We start from the raw sequence: 23,395 nt of genomic DNA on the forward strand, positions 1-23,395 counted from the left end.
GAACTAGACAAAATTGGGTACAAAAAATGTGCACAGTAGAAGAAATAAACACTAAAATGCTGGTGGGTTTTCATGGGACTTTGAATTCCTGCCCCCTGCAAACTGATGTGGGGATGTGGTGAAATAAAGACTGAAGAAAATGAGAAACTGCAAGAAGTTGAAATTAATTGTTTAGCCCATCCCTATCCCAGAGTAAGCATGCATGTGATAGAGGTGAAACATTAGCTTTCAAAGTGCAATTAAAAAGCAACTTAAAGCATGTGCAGAGTATTCTCGCTTCATATCCGAATGATTTATTTGCCCATTTATTTTGCAACATTTGTATCCCACCATTCCTCCAAGGCTCTCAAGGCAAGCATACATCATCTCTCCCAACCCCACAATTTCACCTCACGGGAACCCTGTAAGGCTGAGAGTTAGTGACTGACCCAAGGGCACCCAGGGGCCAGGGGAGGATTGGAACCCAGGTCTTTTCAGTCTAACCACTACATCACCCTGGTTCTCACAACCAGTTGCCCACTTTTAGGATTCTTGAAATTTGGGTGTGCAGATGTGCCTTGAGCCTTGGTGCTTGTTTGTTTTAAAAAAATCAAGTGTTCTCTTGTTGCAAAAGGATTGTATCCTGAGTAATAACAATAAAAAGAACTATTGTATTTGAGAGAGTGGGTGACAAAAATGAGGGATTTTTCATATTAGTCAAAGGTTGTTCTTGCTGACGGGGCGAAATCTCTTGCCACAAACGGTCGCTTAGACTGAAGCCTTTCATGGGCAGCTGCAGTCCCAGCCCAATAAGAAAAGATGGAACGTCTGTTTGCATCCTGGGAGTCGAAACTTCTGCCGAAACACTCCTGTTGACCCACACCTTAAGAATCTGCACAGGCTGGCACTGCAGAAGAAAAAACGGCTCCAAATGTCTCTGGAACAAGATGCTGAACCTCCAGGTTTGGAAAACATGTCTCAGAAGGCACTTGGCTTCCAGCCATGATTTATCAGCAGACATGCCAGGGAAATGATTGATAGTCGCTAGCATCTTGCCAGATCTATATATCACGAAGGATTCGGTATTTTAACAAGCATGTTTCGACAAACCCTTGCTAATCGTGGAATATATATTTTTTTTCCAGCAAGCTCACGTAATGTTACTGGGATTAAAAACTAAACTCAAGCTGATTGTTATCCAGTGCATGGAAAATGGTGGTTGGGTGGGTTTTTTTGCCAGCTCACCTTGAAATGAGACACACACAGAGCAACGGGAGGGAGGGGTTGTAGGTGGTGGGCAAATTGATTGGGTGGTGGGCAAATGTCTGAAAACACTCTGCCTCCAGAGGCTCAGATTTCACAGAATCAAAGAACTGTAGAGTTGGAAGGGACCACGAGTAATCTAGTCCAACCCCCTGCAATGCAGGAATCTTTTTGGCAAGCATGAGATTAAGTGCCCCGTGCTCTAGATTTAGGGAAGGGTTGTAGATCAGTGAGAGTGAGAGCTGGACCATAAAGAAGGCTGATCGCTGAAGAATTGATGCTTTTGAATTATGGTGCTGGAGGAGACTCTTGAGAGTCCCATGGACGGCAAGAAGATCAAACGTATCTATTCTTCAGGAAATCAGCCCTGAGTGCTCACTGGAAGGACAGACTGTGAAGCTGAGGCTCCAATACTTTGGCCACCTCATGAGAAGAGAAGACTCCCTGGAAAAGACCCTGATGTTGGGAAAGATGGAGGGCACAAGGAGAAGGGGACGACAGAGGACAAGATAGCTGGACAGTGTTCTCGAAGCTACCAGCAGGAGTCTGACCAAACTGCAAGAGGCAGTGGAAGACAGGAGTGCCTGGCGTACTCTGGTCCATGGGGTCACAAAGAGTCTAAAGACTAAACGACTAAACAACAACAATATAGATCAGTGGTAGATCACCTGGTTTGCTTGCAACCCCCTCCTTCCCAAGTTCAATCCCTAATATCTCTGAGTAAGGCTGGGAAGGACTCCAACTTAAAGTCTCATAAAGCTGCTGTGAGTCAGAGTCAGCAACACTGAGGTAGATGGAGCAGTTGTCTAATTTGGTATAAGGCTGCTTCCTGTGCTCCTGTAGATTAGCATCATCATCATCATCATCATCATTATCATCATCATCATTTATTTATACCCCGCCCATCTGGCTGGGTTACCCCAGCCACTTTGGGCGGCTCCCAATCAAATATTAAAAATGCAATACAGCATTAAACATAAAAAACTTCCCTAAACAGGGCTGCTTTCAGATGTCTTCTAAAAGCAGGATAGATGCTTATTTCCTTGACATCTGATGGGAGGACATTCCAGAGGGCAGTTGCCACTACCGAGAAGGCCCTCTGCCCAGTTCCTTGTAACCTCACATCTCGCAGTGAGGGAACCGCCAGAAGGCCCTCGGAGCTGGATCTCAATGTCCGGGCAGAACGCTGGGGGTGGAGATAGGTATGTCTTTGATGGAACACCAAGAAAGCTTCATCAGTGCAGTTATTTAGAGCCAAACTAAAAATGAAGCTAAGTGCAATTTTTGCATTTACTATATGGGATTTTTTAAAAAATGCAAATAGCATGGCTGGTAGGGAGCTGATCATGATTGGGATTACAGTAGATTAGTGGGTGGGTTTAGGCCTTTCCTTGCTTGCTGTGATCTCGAATAAAATCTTTCCTCTGAAACTGCTGCTTGCTTTGTGGGAAATTCCCCCACTGATGTCAGTGGGGGATTTCCTCCCAACGCCAAAACTAGTTTCAGGGGAAAGCTTTTTCTCAGAGCCCCAGCACAAGAAGAAACCCCCATCTGTGCCTGCTCTTACCACGTTAATGATTGGTTCCCCTTCCCTAGCTGGTGCAATTTGCACTTTGAAAAGGTCTGAGCATTAATTGCAAAGGTGCGCTCGACATCTTGATTAGCTAAGCCCTTGCGATGGCATCTTAGGCAATAACATGATGCAGAATATCCTTGCAAAAAACCACCAGGGGAGGGGAGGGGGCCTGCAAAACCCACAGACAAGCCTGCCTAGTGGGCATAGCCCTGAGATGTCTTCAAGAGGCATTCCCAGAAAGCATCAGCAAAGTTGGCAACCTTCATGATCCCTAAGCACTTTAACCATCCCTCTCCTGTGATGGTTTTCTGAGTGTCTTCAGGTCATGCTCCATTTAGCCCTGAACGCTGTACAATCACATCTTTGTTCAATTCACAGAGGACCGGGATGTGTCTCAGGTTGATGCTTTCCGGCTTGTCATTCATTTGGCAGACAGGGTGTGCCACGGCATGTTCCCATAGATTTGCTCTGGAAACAGTGCCATTGTCATGGTTTCCTCAAAAGGACGGTACTGACTAAGCCGGTCTCGACGTCTCTCACGAAGCCATAAAGCATTGTTCATGATTTTGTTCAGGGTGGGCGCTTTGCGCTGTTGCCCACCCAGCCTTCTGTTCAGCAGAGTTGTATCGAAACCGCAGCTTTGACGGGCAGAGTTTTGCAAAGGCCGAAGCGGTGAGGCTCAGGAGGGATTGGCTAGTACCGCGGTCGAGCCCTGGAACTGGTGGTGCGCTCAGGACAGGACTTTGGGGGCAGGCATCCGTGTCTAGTTTCACCCTCACAACCAGAAGTGGCTTCAGGGCTGGACTTCATGGCAGATGCCGAGAGTCCTCACTCAACACAATGAGCAGGAGGGACTTCAAATGCAGCAAGACAGGCTTACCTCATTTTGAAGGAAGTGAAGTTTATATATATATCTATATCTCCATCTAAAGTCCTCTTCCTCTCCTCCTTCCGTCAGTAAGGTCATTAAGCCCAGAGTCCAACATTAACTAAGACATCTTGCCTGGAATCTTTTTTCACTGCCAGGGTTCAGGTCAAAGAGAAAGGAAAGGAAAGCTTCCACCCAATCGCCTCCATAATGGATTTGGACATTTTGATCTCTCTCAGAGAAAACTCTTCTCCTTCCACGCCTCCAGTTCTTTTCTGTTTCATTTAATTAATCTATTACATTTATATCCTGCTTTCCCTGCAAAGATCTCAAGGTGGTGCTCAAGGTTCCCACCCCTCCTCCATTTTATCTTCATGACAACCCTGTGAAGTAGATCAGCTCAATGCTGTTTTCTAGAAAAAGAGGTGCCGGAATTCACCGTGAACGCTTCCCAATGGCAATGGTCCCCACCTGAGAGGTGCTGGAACTGAGTTCCGGTGAGTTCCAGCTGAAAAAGAAAAGGCCTGGATCAGCCTGGCAGTAGGTGGCTGGGCCCAAGGTCACCCAGCATGCTTTTCAGCGGAAATTCAAACCCAGCTCTCCCAGTGGCATTGGTCCAACGTTCTAACCACCCCATGCCCAGACTACCCAAGTCCAGGATCTCATCATGCTAAGCCTGAGAAGAGCTGTGGGTGGAAAATGGGACTCAGATGGAATAAGGAGCATCAAAAACTTGGCCAGATGTGTATTGCAAACTAGGGGATTGCAACAAAATGTTGCAGGGTGCAGCGCTCCCTGTTCAGGATTGCAACCACCCACTCCATTCTCCCTCCCTCCAGGGTTTCTGTCCCCTTCCACCCTCGGCCCTCTGTAGCACTGATGTTAGCTTGCCAGTGTGGTGCAGTGGTCAGAGTGCTGCACTGGCACCCGGAAGACCAGGGTTCAAATCCCCACTTGGCCACGAAGCACTCCGTGGGTGACCCTGGGCTAGCCACTGCCTCTCAGCCTAATCTAACTTACAAGGTTGTTGTGGGGGGTAAAATGGAGAGGGGGAGAAGTGTGAGCTCCTTGGAGAGAAATGCAGGGTAAAAAGGTAAAGGGACCCCTGACCATTAGGTCCAGTCGTGACTGACTCTGGGGTTGTGGCGCTCATCTCGCTTTACTGGCCAAGGGAGCCGGCGTACAGCTTCTGGGTCATGTGGCCAGCATGACTAAGCCGCTTCTGGCGAGCCAGAGCAGCGCATGGAAACGCCGTTTACCTTCCCGCCAGAGCGGTACCTATTTATCTACTTGCACTTTGATGTGCTTTCGAACTGCTAGGTTGGCAGGAGCAGGGACCGAGCAACGGGAGCTCACCCCGTTGCAGGGATTCAAACCGCCGACCTTCTGATCGGCAAGTCCTAGTCTCTGTGGTTTAACCCACAGCACCACCCACGTCCTGTAATAATAGCAATATACAGGAGAGGGTATGTTTGTGTTGCATTAAAAAACAGACCATTGCAGAAGCCCCAAAAAGTTCAACAAAATAGCTGTTTATTTTTAAAACACACACCCCAATCCTGGGTCTCATTTCTTCGTTTGGAGTGTGGGGGCGCCATCTCAATCAGTAGGTTTTCCAGAGAAGTTTATCTGTTGGCATTTCAGTACTCATGGGGACATGGGCCATTCGACAAATATTTTTTTATGTTCTCAAGGAATGCATGTTCCTCTGTCTCCGTTTCGTCTCAAGCCTTCCTATCTTGCTGGTGCCCACCTCAGCGCCAGATACAAAGTTGGGCAGGCAGTACTTTTTTAAGAAAAGAAAAGAAAGAAACGCAGAACTTCAGACCATGTACTCAGTTCTCTCTCCCACTACCACCATGTCATCCACAAGACTTGTGAGAATCCCCTTTGGATTCTGTACTGACAGGAAAAAACACACATTCCTCTGGCATCCTTCTGGAACAGACACAAGTGGCAAGACCTCTGCTAGGTGTGCTGCTTCCATTTATTTTAATCTCCCTGAAAGGAATGTTCAGATAAGTACTCGGCTCAATGAGGAGCTGTATCAAGTTGATAACTGCCTGTTGGAAAGAAAATCAGAAACTTTTAATAAGTGAAGAACCTCTTTGAGCTTGATACGCGCTCTCTCTCTGTGTGTGTGTGTATATATATACGTGTCCCTGGCAACACAGCCAACCCCAAACAAAGGAGCATTGTTCAAGAGAAAAGCTTGGTCTTTCCTTCTGCATTCCTCATCGGCAATACACCCATCCCTCTTGATCCTGAGTGCTCCTCGGCTGTGTCTGGGCAACGCGTTCAAATATCCTTCTAGGCTTAGGTTGCAATCCCCGGCTCAGACACCACCTCCCGTTTGGAATTCCACCGCGGAAACCCCAGCTGCTTTCACGAACTTATCCAAGCTTTTGTTGAATCATGTTCAGTCACTGCATTTTTCAGTAATCCCTTAAACAATGGGCTGAACCTCAGGACCGTTTTTTACATGTTGGAAAAGTCATTACAAATGTGATTGATTCAGGTGTGTGTACCCCCGCCCTTCGCCCCATTAAATGAATTTGTGCACCGAGGAAACCGTTCCCGTGAATAATAGTTCTGCCTATGACTAGCTTATGATTCACCGGGTCCTGGGAGAAAGAAAGAAAAACACTCAAACTGTTCTGTTGCGATTTAGACATTCTCTTTTTTTCTATCTGGACATGAAACCATTATCCACGGGACAATGCTTAACACGCGTAGATTTTTAAAGCAGATGTAGGCAGGCTGAACTGGTCTTACAAATGGTTCGAAATATCTTCAGACTGTGGATTAATTTGCCCTGTGGAAAAGAAACTTCTTCCAAGGAAATGAGGAACCGAGATCTAGCCCCATGTTGAATTCTTAGGCCAAGGCTCCACCTGCACTATACATTCAAAGCAGGATCATACCACTTTATGCAGTCATTGCTTCCCCCCAAAGAATTCTGGGAGCTGTAGTTTGTTAAGGGTGCTGAGAGACCCCTATTCCTTTCTCAGATACAATTCCCAGAGTTCCATGGGAAGAGGGATTGACTGTTGAATCACTCTGGGAGATCTCCATGCCTACCTCCAGTGAATCAAGCTATTATGGGGATGGAAATACTTAGACGTTGGCTCATTTTATAGCACGGATGCCACAATTAGTGAAAAACAAGGAGCAACGGTTCACTATTAATAGATGCACAGGTAAGTTCACAGCCTTAGTTACTGTTTGCGTGTCTGTCTGTGGAGCAAAGTCGCCAGGAAGTCGGTGCCTAATCTTTTGATCCTAGCAAATATTGGGATTTGTGATAATTTATATTGAGTTCTCAGACCGTGAGAACCAGACACCTGATTGCTTCATACGCACAGAGATTTCAGTTCCTCACAGCAAGGTTCCCCCACAAATGTCAAGATATGGAACAGTGAACCATTATTTCTTTGCCTTCCAAAGCATCTAGCTGCTTCCCTTGAGGATTCCCCACTTGGTACATGGGTGGATTAAAACTCACAGAATAGGCTTTGTGAATTCAACCAGCGGTTCTATGGCCAGGCCCCAATGGGAATTGTCTGTGCTTGCTAAACTTTCTGACACACTCTATTATCATAGCTGCATTACAACATATACAGCTAGTGCTTGTGTATTAAAACGAATTTCATATTGGGATTTGAAGAGGCTTGTTTTCAATTAAGAGAAAAGAACTTAGCTAGGGATTGTCGGGGCAGTGATATGATTCAGTTCACATTTGAAGGTGAATCCGCCTAATTCAGCAAGTAAACCAAAAGGCAGTCATTCTCTCACATTTGCACTTCTCTGAATTCTGCAATGCGCTTCTCCAGCCAAGTAGTGTCTACAAAAATGTATATACCGTGTGCACAAAATGCATGGATAGTATTAAATTACATTTTACTCAGAACAGGCCTGTTCAAATTATTGGACCTAACTTAGTCAAGTTCATTCATTTCAGTGGGTCTATTCTGAATAAAACTGCATTGAATGAACTCCATACATTATTGAAAGTAACATACAAGACGCATTATATTAGGGGAAATGGCTTGCAAAAATGTATGAATTAAGTAAAATTGCATTCAAAGCCATGCCCATTAGGAGAAATTTGCACTAAAATGCAGACACTTTTTCAAGAAAACTATAAACAAAATCACAAAGTGACATGGGAATTTGGAGAACTGAACTTGGTTAGAAAAATTAGAAACGTAGAGAAACCAAAATGGACTGATTTGCTCATCCCTAAACTCAGCTGCAGAGTTCAAGGACGGCCAATAGGAAACCTCACGGCTACATGTGAATCATGGCTATCCTGAAGGTCCTTAGTCTCTAAGTGTGCTGAAGTCAGGGGAGGCTGGTAATGCTCAAATCTCAATGGAAGATCCTATTCCTGTCTGTGGAGACAGGATTTAATATTTTGGCTGAATCTTGTTCAAGTGTGAGAGGGAAAGTCTTGGAAAATATAGCACACACCTGGCATATTCGTTGTTTCATCCTAAAGCCTTCATGTAAGATCATGTCCCGATCTCCCACACACCCTGTGCTCCAACCCTGAGTCCCCCGATGTTGCTGTACTACAGTCCCCAGGATCCCCAGCCAGTTCAGCCAGTGGTCAAGGATCAAGGGCGTTGTAGTCCAACAACATCTGGGGACCCAAGTTTGAAGAAGGCAGCTTCCCAGAGCTGCAGCTGCAAAGGGGCTGCAGTCTGTACGCTGCGCATGTCAGGGATGCTCCCTAAACAAAGCCCAGCCCAAATCACATGGACCGTTGTGTTCCAGCAGTTAATAAGTGTTAACATTCCTTTGCCTGTAGGGTGTATCAGAAGAACGCTCCAGTCCAACTGCTGGTACAGCAAGTCACTTCCAACAGTCCCAAACCATTAATTGCTCAGGAAAGCAGATATGACCATTTGAGAGGAGAACAAGAAATGCCAGGCTTGGGCACAGGCCCACAGTCGCATAACCCTCCTTTTTGTGTTCACAGTACTCAGCTATGGATAAGGAAACAACAGAGGCGCCAGCTTGTGAGGCCGATTGAAGGTGTGTGACGTTGCACGAAACACTGCATGCACAAGACGTCCCAACTCTTTTGAAACCATCCAAGTTGTTGGAATGTAGACTCTTGAATGCAGGACCAGTGGGTGAAGAGGGAGAAGCTCCTTTACTCTTTCTCATCCAGTTCTTTGCATTTTTTAAAAAGTCCCCACCAAAGGCGGGGCTAGCTGCCCACAGGGGTGGGGCTAGTGTCCCAGGGGGCAGGGCTAGCATCCCAGGGGGGCGTGGTGAGCGTCCCAGGGGGTGTGCCGCCCGCCGCGAGCATCCCAGGGGGTGGAGTGGCAATGTCACCCCCCTCAGGGATAACATCCATGGCGGACCACACCCACCGCACCCATCTTGCTCCACCTCTGGTCCCCACACTGTTTTTCTTCCTGCAGGGTAAATCTGTATCTCACACTCACATATACAAGTGGTGGCCATTTTGCATGTGTTCAACTGATGTGTGGCCACCAACGTGTGGGTTCTTTTGGACCTGGAAGAGGGCAGAATGGCAGCAGAACAGGGCAGAACAAGGCATTATGGGATGTAATGGGGTGGGGTGCAATGGGGGTGGGGTTAATGGGGCAGGCTTATGCACATTCTGCCGACATGTTTGGGAGCTAGGAACAGAATCCCTGCACAAAATGGTCGCCGCCTGTACAGACACGAGCTAGAAAGGAAGTGGGCCAGTTTGAGGGACAAATGGCAGGAAGGAAAAGTCAAGCTAGTCCTTCACAGGAGATTCTACATCCCTGTAGCTTCCTTTTCTTGAAGCAGGAAGGGGTGGGGAGAATCCCCGTTGTGGAGGAAGAATCACACAGCTACATATAACATGTAGTTTGGCCGAAAACACAACATGCATGTAGCCACTTGGGAAGCCAGGCATGTTTATCGTCATGTAAGTTGATGAAGATGATTCTACTGCAGCCCTGACTCCCCAGATTTCAGAATGAATAGATTAGGGACATCTAGGAAAAGTTGCCTCTGTAAATGGGACGATAACACAGACCAGTCATCTTCCAAGCAGTTACATATACACCATGGTTAGTAGCTGGTTATTCATAATCTGCATTCCTCCTATGATTCTACAGTCAGGGTGGTTGAAGAGAGTTCAGGGCCTGTGCAAGTAATTTTGTTGCCTGAGGCAAAGAACCAGAGCATGTCCCCATTCCATGTACAGAATCCAAATGGAAGTGTACTCAATTTTGACAACATTGGCAAGGGGACAACACCCTCCCATGCCTGCCTGAAGTCTAGCAGGCTAGCTTAGATTGTGCAAAGTCAGGCTAGTTTGGGGGATTGAGGAAAATAGTTGAAGAGGAAAACTGCTGCCATCCACTGGCACCTGCCACCTGAGGCAGCTGTCTCACTCCGTCTAATGGTTGGGCCGGCCATGAAAGTGTTAAAAAGTCTTTTCCAGTGTGTGTTTATGTACTACATGGGGATTCTAATGTGTTTGATGATTGTGATAATGGAATTGGAGTGGTGGAGGATTATTCCAGATCAATTAATTGTGATATCTTTTTTTGTGGCATCAATTTTTTCCCATGTGGCAGGAAAAGGGGTTAGATTTTGGTGAGGGAAATTACCTCCTCACCAGCTTTGATAAAATATATTCAACTATTTGTCTAAATTCCTGCACTAGCACTATAGGATTTCCCCCCACTCTCGTGCCCTGTACCACGCCCAGATCTGCTCTGAAGGGTCGGGAGAAACCCAGAATAAACTTGGCAGGGCACAGGGAGATGAGAGAGGAGAATGTTTAGTTGTAAATGGAAAAATTGTTATACTGACGGAATGTTCACCTTAATGCTATATTCAATACAACCCTTTGTCATATACTCATCAGAACTTGCAGTGATTAACAGGCAGTCAATTTCTCTCTTAGCAATGAGAATCGGTTTCATTTTGCAGAAGCCCAAAAGGAACTTTATTAGGCAGAAGAAACACCATACAGAAAGGTTAAAAGCAGGAAGAGCTAAGTCAGAGAATCTAGCCATTGTGTGGCCCTCAGTCATCCAGAATGGGTGCTCATGAAGTTTGCTGCTAAGTGATTTTGAAACGATGATTTTCATCTGCCACAAACGGCAGCTGCCCATCCTGTTTCTGGAAAGGAGAGTGCTCCTCACTTCTTATCATCTGCTTTGCCTGTAGCAAGACAAGGTGGGGGAAAGAGTTAATGGACCCAAGTTACACATTTTGAAACCAGCTGTAGCACTCCAAGTCTACACCAACCATGGAAGGGAGGCTCAGTCACAGCCTCTGCTCTGACTCCAGCCTTGGCCCTGCAAGATTATCCTCAGAAATGAAATTTCATTTGCCTCCTTAAAGAGGACCCTGAACTGTCTTAGCCTTGGCCTCCCACTTGCAGCCAACATGATCTCACAAGAGTTCGCTAACTTCTTGTGAGACTTCAGGGGCCTCCTGTAGAAGGGGTTGCCATGGCAATGGAACTGGAACTGACTCCATGACACCACTTGTGGCTCTGAGGGGTGGCACTGTGCCTTAATAGGGCTACTCCATGTTTTCCTGCTACTTCCTGTGAACAATTTTGTTGTTGTCGTTCCTCTTGCTGCCCAAGATGGCAGGTGGATGGGATAAGGAAGCAGCCAGGCCATGATCCCAAACACCAGGCCACCTGGAATATCACTTCCTTATCTCCTTGGTCTTCTTGGTCTTATCCCAACGGAGTATTTAATATTTCAGTGCATATCCGCAACACAGCCTCTGTTCAAAGCAGCGTTCTCTAACCTACTGAACTACAATACCCATAATCCCTGACTAATGGCTAAGATATCTGGGGATGATGGGAGTTGCAGTCCAAAACCATCTGGGCACACGAGGTTGAGAATCGTCGTTTGAAGGACTTATTAAGTGAATTTATTATCTGAATTACAGCAGAGGCAGGGAAACTGTTTCAGACCAAGGGAGAAAAGCAAGGGCCATTCTGGGCCTCCATGCCTGCATTGCAGAGAAGCCAGGCAATGAAGAAGAAGTCAGGGGTTGCTTGTTGAGGGGTGAGGCTGAGGGAGGAGGGAGGAGACAGTGGAGCCATAGGCAGAATGGAAACGAGAATAATTTGGGTGAAACTGTGGTAAAGGCCATTCTCTTTTGGATTTAGCAGCCAAACCAAGCAAAAGCCCACATAATCTAAGGTCTGACGCAAAACTTGTAGCTTAAAAAAATGAAATAAGGAGCAATAAAGGATTAGCAAAAATTTGAATTATAAAGGAGATGCAAGGAGATTCACAAGGATCTACAAAAGGGGAGAGGGAAGTCAAAGGGATGTGTGCTTTGCTTTGCTTTGCTTTGCTTTGTTTTCTCTTATTTGACACTTGTAAAATTTGAAAAAATTGAAAAAATAAAAATATATTTTAAAAAGCCCAAATAATCTAGATTTCTGCATGGCACATGTAGAGAAGAAAAGGGGCACTATGCCAGAGATGTCAGTGGGCCAATTCATAGCCCACCTTTCTGTCACCATGAAATTCAACATGGTTTATGTGGGCTTGCTTGGACCTGTTTAGCTTCAGCAAAGTGGCCGCATTATCCTATGGCTTGTACTAAACACTCCCTCAACCCGCCATGAAGAAGGAAGCCTCACCATTAGTTCCCGAAACACTTCCGGAGAAACTGTGGAGGAAAAGAAGAATGGGATACATTAACTATCAATGTCAGACCAAATGTACTTTGTGAAACAGTCCACCTTCCAACCTGGGGTTGTTATTCTAAGTTAAGAAGAATTAGCTAGTGGCTGTGTGGTTGCCTGTCTCTTTCCCTCTGATCACCTCCTCTTTGACACGTGGAGGGGGACAATACTGTCATCTCTTGTTTTTTGTTTTACTTTTGGTATTGTAGTTGAACAGTATCTTGGAGGGCAGAATTTTGAAATGTAAAAAATACAGCCAGCAAAGTGGCTCCTTCTCCCTAGTGCTGTATGAACTTTTGGTCCAGACCATAACTTCCTGCAGTTTCTCTGAGTAGAAGAACCAGAGTAACAAAGCTTTGTGGGAAACATTTGTGTGACTGAGCAATCTGCCTACTTTGACCCAAAGAAAAGGTATGCAGCTGCTGGAAAACTGCATACCAAAGAACAAATGGTAGGGGCAATGTGAAGCAATGGGTGGAATTGAGCATTAGGTTGGATGTGGGATAAAGGTAAAGGTAAAGGGACCGCTGACCATTAGGTTCAGTCATGACCGACTCTGGGGTTGCGGCGCTCATCTCACTTTATTGGCCGAGGGAGCTGGCGTACAGCTTCTGGGTCATGTGGCCAGCATGACTAAGCCGCTTCTGATGAACCAGAGCAGCACACAGAAACACTGTTTACCTTCCCGCCGGAGCGGTACCTATTTATATACTTGCACTTTGACATGCTTTCAAAATGCTAGGTTGGCAGGAGCAGGGACCGAGCAATGGGAGCTCACCCCATAGCGGGGATTCGAACCGCCGACCTTTTGATTGGCAAGTCCTAATTCCTTACTTACGCATGAAGTATGCTATGGGTTAAGGAAGCCATGGTAGTTAAAGCTGGTATGATACTAAATGCACAGTGCAGATGGAACCAGTGCCACCAGATTCCACCCCGTATGGATTAATCTCCGTGTCTAGAGCTTTGTTTGACACAAAACCAGTTTTTCGGTTTTACAACATGGGAAGCCAGCCTCGAGCTTGAAAGGTTTATAGGAACAGAAGCGTGAGATTAGCTCTGCAGCCTACATAGCTCCATCGTTCTTCCTCCTAATAATGGCCACCCAAGTGTCACAGGGAAAATGTGAAGAAATATTTATCACCATGAGCCTGGTCACCATAGGTGACCAAGAATTCCATGCAGGTGAGTGATTAAACCAGATTCTATCCTTCCCCTGTGCTCAGCATGGAAACCATGTGGGATCCCCAGCACAAGGGAGTGGAGCTCTTTCCCAGTCAATACCAACCCCCAGTAGCCTAGTATTTATTGGCTGATTGAGTGGCAGGCTAGTAGCTGTTGTGGGTTATTAAAGGCTGGGTTAATACCCAGAATCTGGCAACCAGAGACATCAGCTCTCTTTGAGCACTAGGTCATAAGAGACCTGTCAAGTGACCTACTGGAGATCTTGGCCATCCAAGAGCTGGCGGTAGGTCGCAATCTCTTGCTCCAGCCGGGACTTGATGTCCATCAGGGTCTTATAGTCGCTGTTCTGACGCTCCATGTCCGATCGGACCTCAACCAGTTGTGCTTCGATGTTGCCGATCACCCCCTGGATCTGGCACAGCTGAGCCCCATAGCGAGCCTCCGTATCGGCCAAGGTGCCTTCCAGGGCAGCTTTCTGAGAAGAGAAGTGGTGTCGGTGAGAAAGTGTGTGTGGGTGTGGCAGAGACTGTCACCAAGATATGGGTGTGAATTTTAAAGAAGTGTTGTAAGCATAATGGGAAACTGGGCTGCCGTTCAGAGAACAGGCGTCTGCAGCTAAATGGAAATATTTGTTTGGAAGTCAATACTGAAACCTGGGATTTGCCAATGCCCTTGTCAGAACACCTTTCAAAAGCACTGCACAGTGTTTACACAGCTATGCTGGCATTAGTTGGCCAGAACTTACCTGGTGTGGTGTTTTAATACATGCTAAGTATTTATTGCTGCATTTCAACCAACTGCTGACTGCCATGAGGACTTCAAAATATGGCAGGCTACAAATGTAAATTAACACTATCATTTGCATTGTGCAACAGTTCTGAGATTAGCAGCAGCTTGCAGTTTCAGGGGGGGAAAGAAGCCCGTATTTGTAGAGAGACAATTAGGAATTGGGTAAGTAATTTTATCCCAGTGTTTTCAACTTTTCCCTTCTCAGATAATAGGGGGAATGTGTGCTTGTGTGCAAGTGAGCATGCACATTCATTGTGTTCCAGAGCAGGGTTTCCGAAACTTGAGTTTCCAGCTGTTTTTGGACTACAACTCCCACCATCCCTAGCTAGCAAGACCAGTGGTCAGGGATGATGGGAATTGTAGTCCGAGAACAGCTTGGAGACACTGTTCTAGAGTTTCCATGTCCCTAAAGCGTAAGAAGAGTCTTCTAGACCAGGCCAATGGCCCACCTAGTCCAGCATCCTGTCATCGCAGTAGACAACCCGATGCCTGTGGGAAACCTGCAAGGAGGACATGAGCACAACTGCCCACCTGTGATTCCCATCAACTGGTATTCAGAGGCCTACTGCCTACTATGGTGGAGGTTGACTCTTTCACACACACCCTACAAAAGGCGAACGCAACCCGTGACTACTTATTTCGGTACCCAAGCAGTAGAAATAACCCATCACTACTCCATTTACCATGCTGAGCTGAGACTGGAGCTCAATCTCCAGGCCTTGGAGGGTCCTCCTCAAGTCTGTGATCTCAGTCTTGCTGCTCTGAAGTTGCTCGGTGTTGACCGCAACTTCTCGATTCAGTTCTTCAGTCTGTTTGTTTAAGGGGAGAAATAAAGAAGAATATGTCAACATTCACATTGAATTTATTTACACCGCATTCGTTTTATTACAGGCCCTTCTGATATCCTTTCTACTGTCCATTCATGGTGATTTGTGCTTGCAGTGGTATGGGGGCAATTCTATGTCAGCCCACTTTTAATACTCTTTGCACCTGCAAACGTTTTGGGGTGAATGTCCCCATTGCTTCCTGCTGAAATCCCGCAACTTTTCATAGCACAAATGTCCTGCAGTGGAGGGAGTGTCTCCTGGTTTTGTAACACTATAACTGAAGAGCGCCCCTCCAGATGGCAATAATGCGGTAGCGTTGGGGAAGCATTGCAGAACAACCATATAAGGCGGAATGAAGTGTCCAGTATACATCCACCACTAATGCACTATGGCGTGTTGCAGAATATACCTGCAAAAAAATTTCACCAATCTAGAGGAGCTCTACATTTACATTTTATTGCACTGTATTCAGCAGTACAATTTTGTGGGCATGGTGAGTTCACAGCAGCCCAGTTTTCTTCCACGAAATTGTTTCTCTTGGTTTCTTTTTTTAAAGACCTTCCCTTTCTTTCCTCCTCTCCCAGGCTTTTCCATCTCACCTTGGTGGTGAACCAAGCCTCAGCGTCCCTCCTGTTCTTCTCAGCCAGCTTCTCGTACTGGTCTCTCATATCAGTCAGAGCCCTGGTGAGGTCAATGCCAGGAGCAGAGTCAACTTCAACGCTCACTTGGCCTCCCACTTGCCCAGACATAGAACTCATTTCCTGTAAAAAGAGACCAAGACATAGGCATTAATTGCAGGTGTGTCAGCAGAGCAACAATGCCTAACAGCTATCCTTTTATCTAGGGTTAGGCACGCTATCCCACATTCCCTTTGGGCTAACACAGGGATTATCTGAGGTTGTCTGGAAAAACAGGGAGAGTGTGTCATAAAATCATAGAACTGTACAGCTGGAGGGTCAACTACTCCAGCCCCATGCAGTGCAGGAATCACAGCTAAATAATCCCTGACAAATAGCCGCCCAACCTCTGTTTAAACATCTCCCATGAAGGAGAGTCCACATCCACAACCTTCTGAGTTAGCCTCAGATTGTTGGGCGGACTGTCAAGGGGGTATCAGGAAAAACTATGGGTGGTGTTCAGCTAAGTCCAACTCAGAGTAGACCCATTTAAGTTAATGGCCCCAAGTTAGTGCCTTCACTGGGTCTACTCCGAGTAAGACTAGTGTTGAAGACTATCCTTTATCCACTGTCCTTCCCTGGAACCGAAAGTTGCATCTTCCTGCTCCTCAGTCACACTCCTCTTTCCCTTGAAGACGTCGAAATGGGAGCAGCACCACAGGCATGCTTGAAGATGAGGGGTTTCCTATGCCCACCCACCCCTCATTCCCCAGCAAGCTGTCCTGCAGTGTGTCAAGGGCCAGGTCAACAGAGTGAGGAGAGACCATTCCTACGTCCTCTCATCTCGCCATGCAGCTCTGCTGCTATCCCCTCCACCACCACGGAAGGGTGTGTGTGTGTGTGCTTTGGCATCTGGTGGAGGCTGGTTTTGGGGGGTGGCAGAGGGTGACAGAGGTTGGTAGAAAGCCAAGAATTCTTCTCCACCTTATATGTGGTCCTCTGTGCATGATGTCTCACCATACATTAAATCTGAGACCTCAGTAATGAGGAATAGACCGTGGTACTGTGAGCCCGCTGCATCTAGAAGGCTACAACCGCCCCATCCCTCTCTATTTCAGAGTCATCCTTCTTATCCTCCTAACATCTGGCAATCTGAAACAGCTTCTGCAGCAGGTCTTTCTCAGTTATGGCTCCCTGATTTTGGAACTCCCTCCATTGCAGATATGTCTGCCCCCTAGCGCCTTTCCATCACCTAATGAAGATGGATCTGTTCCACTTGGCCTTTGATGATTATTGAGATGGGTTTGCCCATCACTGGATGTTGATGTTCTGTGCTGCTGTGGGTTATATATGGTGACTATGGCAATGGTGGCTTTATGGTTTCATTGGTGGTCTTCTAATACTCTACTTTATTGGAAACTCTTACTGCCCTGGGAACTTTTAGAACTGTAGTATATACTTATTATTAGCATCAGAAAAAGAAACAGCAACAATCAACTAATAATAAACAATAAATTGTCATTTTGTTACATTATTATTATGCTACCATGCTTCAAAATGCTGAATGCTGCCTTTCTTTACCTCCTCGTGGTTCTTCTTAAGGTAAGCCAGTTCCTCCTTCAGATTTTCAATCTGCATCTCCAGATCAGTTCTAGCCAAGGTCAGCTCATCCAGGACTCTGCGCAGCCCATTGATGTCAGCCTCAACACTCATGCGCAGGGCTTGCTCAGACTCAAACCTTTTAAAACAAATCAATGCCAGCAAATGATGATCAATTGCTAAAATTGTCTGAGCTGCCTTAATCTAATCACTGTGAAATGTAGAGTGCCAAGAAAACTAGTCATCCCCCACATAAAGGTAAAGGACCCCTGACAGTTCAGTCACGAACGACTCTGGGGTAGCTGTGCTCATCTTGCTTTACAGGCCGAGGGAGCCGGCGTTTGTCCACAGACAGTTTTTCTGGGTCATGTGGCCAGCATGACTAAGCCGCTTCTGGCGAACTAGAGCAGTGCACGGAAACACTGTTTACCTTCCCACTGCAGCAGTACCTTGTTATCTACTTGCACTGGTGTGCTTTCGAACTGCTAGGTTGGCAGGAGCTGGGACCGAGCAACGGCAGGTCACCCATTGCGGGGATTTGAACTGCCGACCTTTTGATAAGCAAGCCCAGAGGCTCAGTGGTTTAGACCACAGCGTCCCCAGCATACTCTGGCATAATTGCTCAATATTTCACCATAGCTCTGAGCATCATGTCTATGCCCTAATACTAAGGTCATTGATCCACATTAACCCATTTCTTTCTATTTCTCTGCCTATGAAAAGTTGTCTCACTTGGTTTTGAAGTCATCAGCCGCCAGCCTGGCATTATCAATCTGCAGGATAACCTTGTTGTTGTCAATTGTTGCTTCAAGGATCTGCAAGAGAAGAGGCGACCCGTGTTGGGTTATTTGCTTTCATGTGTATTGTAAGTTTTCTTTAAAAAAAAAAAAAGGTTTGGTGGCCATTGACACACATTGATTGATTTGCTTGCAATGATGTGTGAAAGCTGTGGTTCAGCACATTGTGGAGGGGAAATGGTCTTCTGAATGTACATAATATTGCTTGTTTATTTATTTATTTTATTATTATTATTATTATTATTATTATTATTATTATTATTATTATTATATTTCTATATTGATTTATAATAAAAATAAAAATCTCAAATATAATATAATATAATAAAAATCTCAAAGCTGTTTACAGCATATTAAAATCAATAATCAATAAAACATTAGCCGGCCGTTGTTCCTCCGGCCTCATGAGGAGCCTCTTCAGTAGTGCTAGTGAGTCTGTTACTACATCCTGAAAAAAGCTGGAACACTTAGGGCCGGCCCTATCATGAGACAAAGTGATGCAGCTATGTCAGAGGCCTAATGCCGAGGAACAGGGAATGAACTGAGCTTTATGTGCCTCCAGTGGTGGCTGGCACCCATTGGGGCTTGTATCGCAGAAGGCTGGGAGATCAATAGTAGGTGCAGCCAGAGCCAATGACAGACAGAGCCACTCCCTGATTGTTGTAAGAAGGCAGGCAAGTGGGAGCTAGTTGAGGGCAGACTGAGGTTGGAGGGGCAGCTCCCCATTTGCCTATATGAACCAGCTTCCACTGTGGGGCACACTGTCCGGCCTGCTCCCCTGAAGACAGCCTCTTGCCTCCTGGGGCAGTGCAAGATGCTGTCCTGTTGCCAGCATCCAAGCACGATACAAAACCACCAATCTGGTTGACTTTTGCAAGTGAAATGTGGCAGGTACCATCTTCCCTTTTGCACCAGGCAAAAAAATGTCTTAGGACAGCCCTGGATTCACTTGTTCACCCAGTCCCATAGCATCACGTTATACTGATTTTTCCATAACATAAAGACGTGACTCAGCCTACATTACACTTGGAACAGGCATGTGACTCCTGTGGCCTTCCAGATGTGATCAGACCCATCCATCCCAGCCAGAATGGCCTGTGGTCAGGGATGCTGGGAGCTGTAGTCAACAACATCTGGAGGACCATAGGTTCCTCATCCCTCTTTTAGAAAAATACCAGCTCCACCAGATCTGTGACTGGCCCAGCATTGTTTTCCATCCTTAGATTATGTGGTGGCAGATCCCAGGCTCATAGGCTGAATAATTAACAGTGACATCTGTAAACTGTCAATGGATTGACATCTTTACTCATTCCTCACCCACATTCCACCAGAATCTACCCCAAGCTCTGCCCATAGCCTGCTGGCTTTGACCCAGCTGTATAGCTGATGTGCTAAGTTCCTTGCTGGCTCTAGTTTATTTCAGGCCCTGCTCAGGGACCTGAAGGGTAAAAATGAAAAGTGACAAGCCTCCTTGGGAGGCGATGGTCATGAACTCTCAAGGCTGGTGCAGATTTCCTTACAATAACTGTTTGCTTTTGTGCCTCTCCGTGTGTGCCTTGAGGGCGTGTGTGCTTCATTCATAAACAAACTCCCATTGTGTGCCGATGACTCTGCTAGAGCAAAATAAACCTTGTCTTGTACATAAAGAGAGAAGATTACGGTGCACATAGCTTAGCCAACATCCACAGTTTTCTTGTCTGTTTCCCCCCCCTTTCGAAATAACAGTAGGTTCAACCACAGGTTCTCGAACAAAGCCACAGCAGCCCTGCGGTAACAAGGTTGACTTCAGAACCAAGAGGCCTCTGCTGAGAAACCAGTTCAGGTCTGTGTGAAACCTCTTGGTAAATCAGGATGGTGATGCATGAAGGGATGAGTGAAAGAATCAGAAGCAGGAGTGGGGAGGACACTCTTTCACCCTATCCACCAGGGAGAGCACAGGGTTTAAACTTCACAGAGACAAAGGCTTCAATATTAGGAAGAACTTTCCAGTTGCAAGAAAGGTTCAGAACTAGAAAAGTATTTATCTCTCATAGGCCATGTGTGAGATGGATGTGGTAAAAAAGCATTTACTCAAGCTTCCTCAAACTCGGCCCTCCAGATGTTTTGAGACCACAATTCCCATCATCCCTGATCACTGGCCCTGCTAGCTAGGGATCATGGGAATTGTAGGCCAAAAACATCTGGAGGGCCGAGTTTGAGGAAGCCTGCATTTACTGCTAGGATGAAGAACCTGACACCCTCCTGATATTGTTGGACTACAACTCCCATCATTCCAAGACAGCATGGCTGATGGTCACAGGTGACCAAAACACCTGGAGGACCATGAGTTTTCCACCCACCACGACTGCTAGAAAAGCAATGCTGTACCACAAGAATTGCAGCTGATGGTATGTATCCATAACTGGTTCTGGCTCACCCAACACATTATTATTCCATGTGAGAGCAGACTCAGGATGTGGTGAAAATATGTCTCAGTCTCCATTCCTGACCTTATGGCATGGGAAGGGATAATGCCCAACCTCATGCAGGAATGAAGGAGAGACAGAGTCTTAGGAGCATAAATCCAGGCAAATGCCACACTTCCAAATGCACATTCGGACTAAGCAACTAATAGGGCAAGCCTATGCATGTTTCTTCAGATATAAATCCCGTTCAGCAAGGCTTGCTCCCTAGTAAGTGTGTACAGGGTTGCAGTCTAAATCTTGCTTTATGACATGCATCACATATAGTTTCCCTGGTCCACTCTTGCAAACCCTGAAAATAAATTCCCATTCAGTTCTAAGATTGATTGTGAACATTGGCTTCTAGAATTTGATATTTGGTGGTTGCTCAGCCAAGTTCCATTAAGAACTATCAAGGATCAGAATACTGCTGAACTGAGGGCAGTGCCAGCAACAGTTTCACATAGCTGCAGTCCTAGAAAAGGTAGCCCAGCGTGACCAAACTCTGATAATGCCAGAGGGCATTAATAACTGAAGCCAGGCATTGTTTGCTGCAGTCTTGGAGCCAGGGAACAAAACAGATAAGGAAACTGGCTGTATTCAAACAGTTTCCATTGCAATCAGACAGATAAAGAGATGGATTGCATTGCATTCTGGCGCTATGAATACACTGGAATGGGTAAAATGACTGAATTTGCAGCAGTGCACAGAACAAAGCTGTTTGCAAATGCAACATCTTGCAGCCACATCTATCCAATAAGGGCTTTGTGGCAAAAAAAGAAAGGGGAAAAAATACCTTTGTGGGGCTAACCACTGCAGGGGCAACCGACACATGTATTCTCCACAGAGGAAAGGGGGCTAAATGGAAATTATTGCTAATGAACAGCATGTGGAATTAATCCACTGTATCACTTCCTGGTTGAGACAGGTGCAGCTGCAGTATTTAAAGCCTGGCTTTGATTCTTGTCTCATTCACCCAGTTGTGAAGATACTGCACCAGCCCTGTGCTGTTCACCTAGTAAGGGAGGCTACTGTGATACCCATCCTCAGTAGGGCAAAACTGAAGTGCAAGCATCTGAATGCAGCCTTTTCATTGTGCAAGCTCTTACAAAACATGCACAGTCATCCAAGCTAGGTTGCTATTGCACCCACTTTACAGATGGAAGTGCCGAGAGGTCGGGACTTCCTAACCAGACCTACCCAGCTCAGCTATTTGCGTGGGTGGGTGTAGTTCTCCACCTCTGCCATTTTCACAGCTAGGCCCTTGGTGCGTGTTGAGCAATCCAACCCCCTCCAGCCATGCGGCTTGCAAATGTGAAGTCCTACCTTGTCTCTGAGGTCTTCAATGGTCTTGTAATAGTGGCTGTAGTCCCTGGATGGGCTGGTGGGAGACTGCTTCTGGTGCCACTCTCGGATCTTCACCTCCAGCTCTGTGTTGGCTTCCTCCAGAGCACGCACCTTGTCCAGGTAGTTGGCCAGGCGGTCGTTCAGATTCTGCATAGTGACCTTCTCGTTTCCGGACAGGAGGCCATCGTTGCTGCCACCAAAGCCACCTCCAACACCTCCCCCAAAGCCCCCGCCAAAGCCCCCACCGTAGCCCCCGCCAAGGCCACCGCCAAGGCCACCACCATAGCAAGCCCCAGCTCCTCCGCCATAGCCTAGCCCTAGGCCTCCTCCAGCCCCAGAGGAGACGAACCTAGCGGAAGACATGGAAATGCCCTGGCCACCAGATCCACCATGGATGCTTGGAGCTCTGAAGGAAGACCCGCCATAGCCCCCGCCAGAGACGGATTGCCTGAAGCTGTAACTGGCCATTGAGAGGGGATTTCTGAAAGCAGCTCTTGGCAAGCAAGTTAACACAGTGTGTGATCTGGAGGCAGAAATGTGAGCAACGCTTCTCCACCTGCCTCCTTTTATGTCAGCCTCTGGGTTGGGGGGGGAGAGGGTTGTCCACCCAACAAAGCTGATATGTGAGTCCTCTGGAACGGACCAGCCCTAAACACTCATTGGTCAGTCAGCACAAAGTGGGCTGTGTTTCTTTCCCAAGTGTTTGCAAAGAAACTGCATTTTCCTCCTCTCCCCTCCCCTTTTCCCCTTTGTCTTACCTTGCTGTGTCGCCCTCCCCCCCCCATGCCAACAAAAGGTGTGATTCACGGTAGGTGGCTTTTGGCTCAGGGGAAAGGCACTGGTAAAACCTAGATGATAGTTTACTTAAGCCGCAGCTAAACCCTTGAGCACACACACCTGTCCGCACACACACACACCTGTACATAAACACACACACACACTCCTTTGTAGGAGCAGTTTGGGTGGGGGGGGGGTGGGGAGAACTTGTAGGTGCCAGTCACCCGGCAAAGTTGCTGGAGGTGAAATCGAGAGTGATGTGGTTGCTGAAAGGCTCTTGCATAGATGCAGCTCAGATAACAATCAGGTCCCTGTGAAAGGTGATCTGAGTATCTTCAAAGTGTCCCAGATCCAATGCCTGCTGCAACAAGGGGTCCCCTGTGAAAGGAAAACAGAAGCATGCCTCAAACGAATGTCCCTCTCAGTTTCTTCTATCATTTTAGCCAGGCGGTAAAAAGCCTTCAGACGTGAAAGGCCCTCTTTTCCTCTTCGAAGGAAGTGGATATTTCTGGAACATTTTTGCATGAGTACAAAGCCACGGGTCTGTTTTTGTGTGGAATCATAGAGCTGGAAAGGGACCCTGAGGGTCATCTAGTTTAATGCCCTGCAATGCTGGAATCTCAGCTAAAGCGTCCATGACAGGT

General features: G+C 46.6%; 1 protein-coding gene across 1 annotated transcript; it reads right to left on the reverse strand.

Moving 5' to 3' along the window:
* Positions 1 to 10,624: 10,624 nt before the first annotated feature.
* Positions 10,625 to 22,551, reverse strand: LOC114581757 (keratin, type I cytoskeletal 19-like). Its single transcript, XM_028702296.2, has 8 exons — positions 21,954 to 22,551; positions 18,122 to 18,204; positions 17,372 to 17,528; positions 15,773 to 15,934; positions 15,030 to 15,155; positions 13,812 to 14,032; positions 12,328 to 12,356; positions 10,625 to 10,871 (listed from the first exon to the last, which is right to left on the reverse strand). Exons 1-8 carry the CDS (start codon positions 22,440 to 22,442, stop codon positions 10,849 to 10,851), a joined length of 1,290 nt encoding a protein of 429 aa, XP_028558129.1. The 5' UTR covers positions 22,443 to 22,551; the 3' UTR covers positions 10,625 to 10,848.
* Between the last annotated feature and the right edge of the window lie 844 nt (positions 22,552 to 23,395).

The sequence above is a fragment of the Podarcis muralis genome, chromosome 13 (assembly GCF_964188315.1).
Source record: "Podarcis muralis chromosome 13, rPodMur119.hap1.1, whole genome shotgun sequence".
In the NCBI taxonomy this organism is placed as follows: domain Eukaryota; kingdom Metazoa; phylum Chordata; class Lepidosauria; order Squamata; family Lacertidae; genus Podarcis; species Podarcis muralis.

Coding starts and splice junctions, on each gene's coding strand:
- LOC114581757 (XM_028702296.2), bottom strand. CDS start 22,442: ATGGCCAGTTACAGCTTCAGGCAATCCGTCTCTGGCGGGGGCTATGGC. Junction 15,935..17,371: donor TTAAGAAGAACCACGAGGAG/GTAAAGAAAGGC, acceptor CTCTTTTTACAG/GAAATGAGTTCTATGTCTGG. Junction 12,357..13,811: donor TTGGATGGCCAAGATCTCCA/GTAGGTCACTTG, acceptor TTTCCTCCACAG/TTTCTCCGGAAGTGTTTCGG.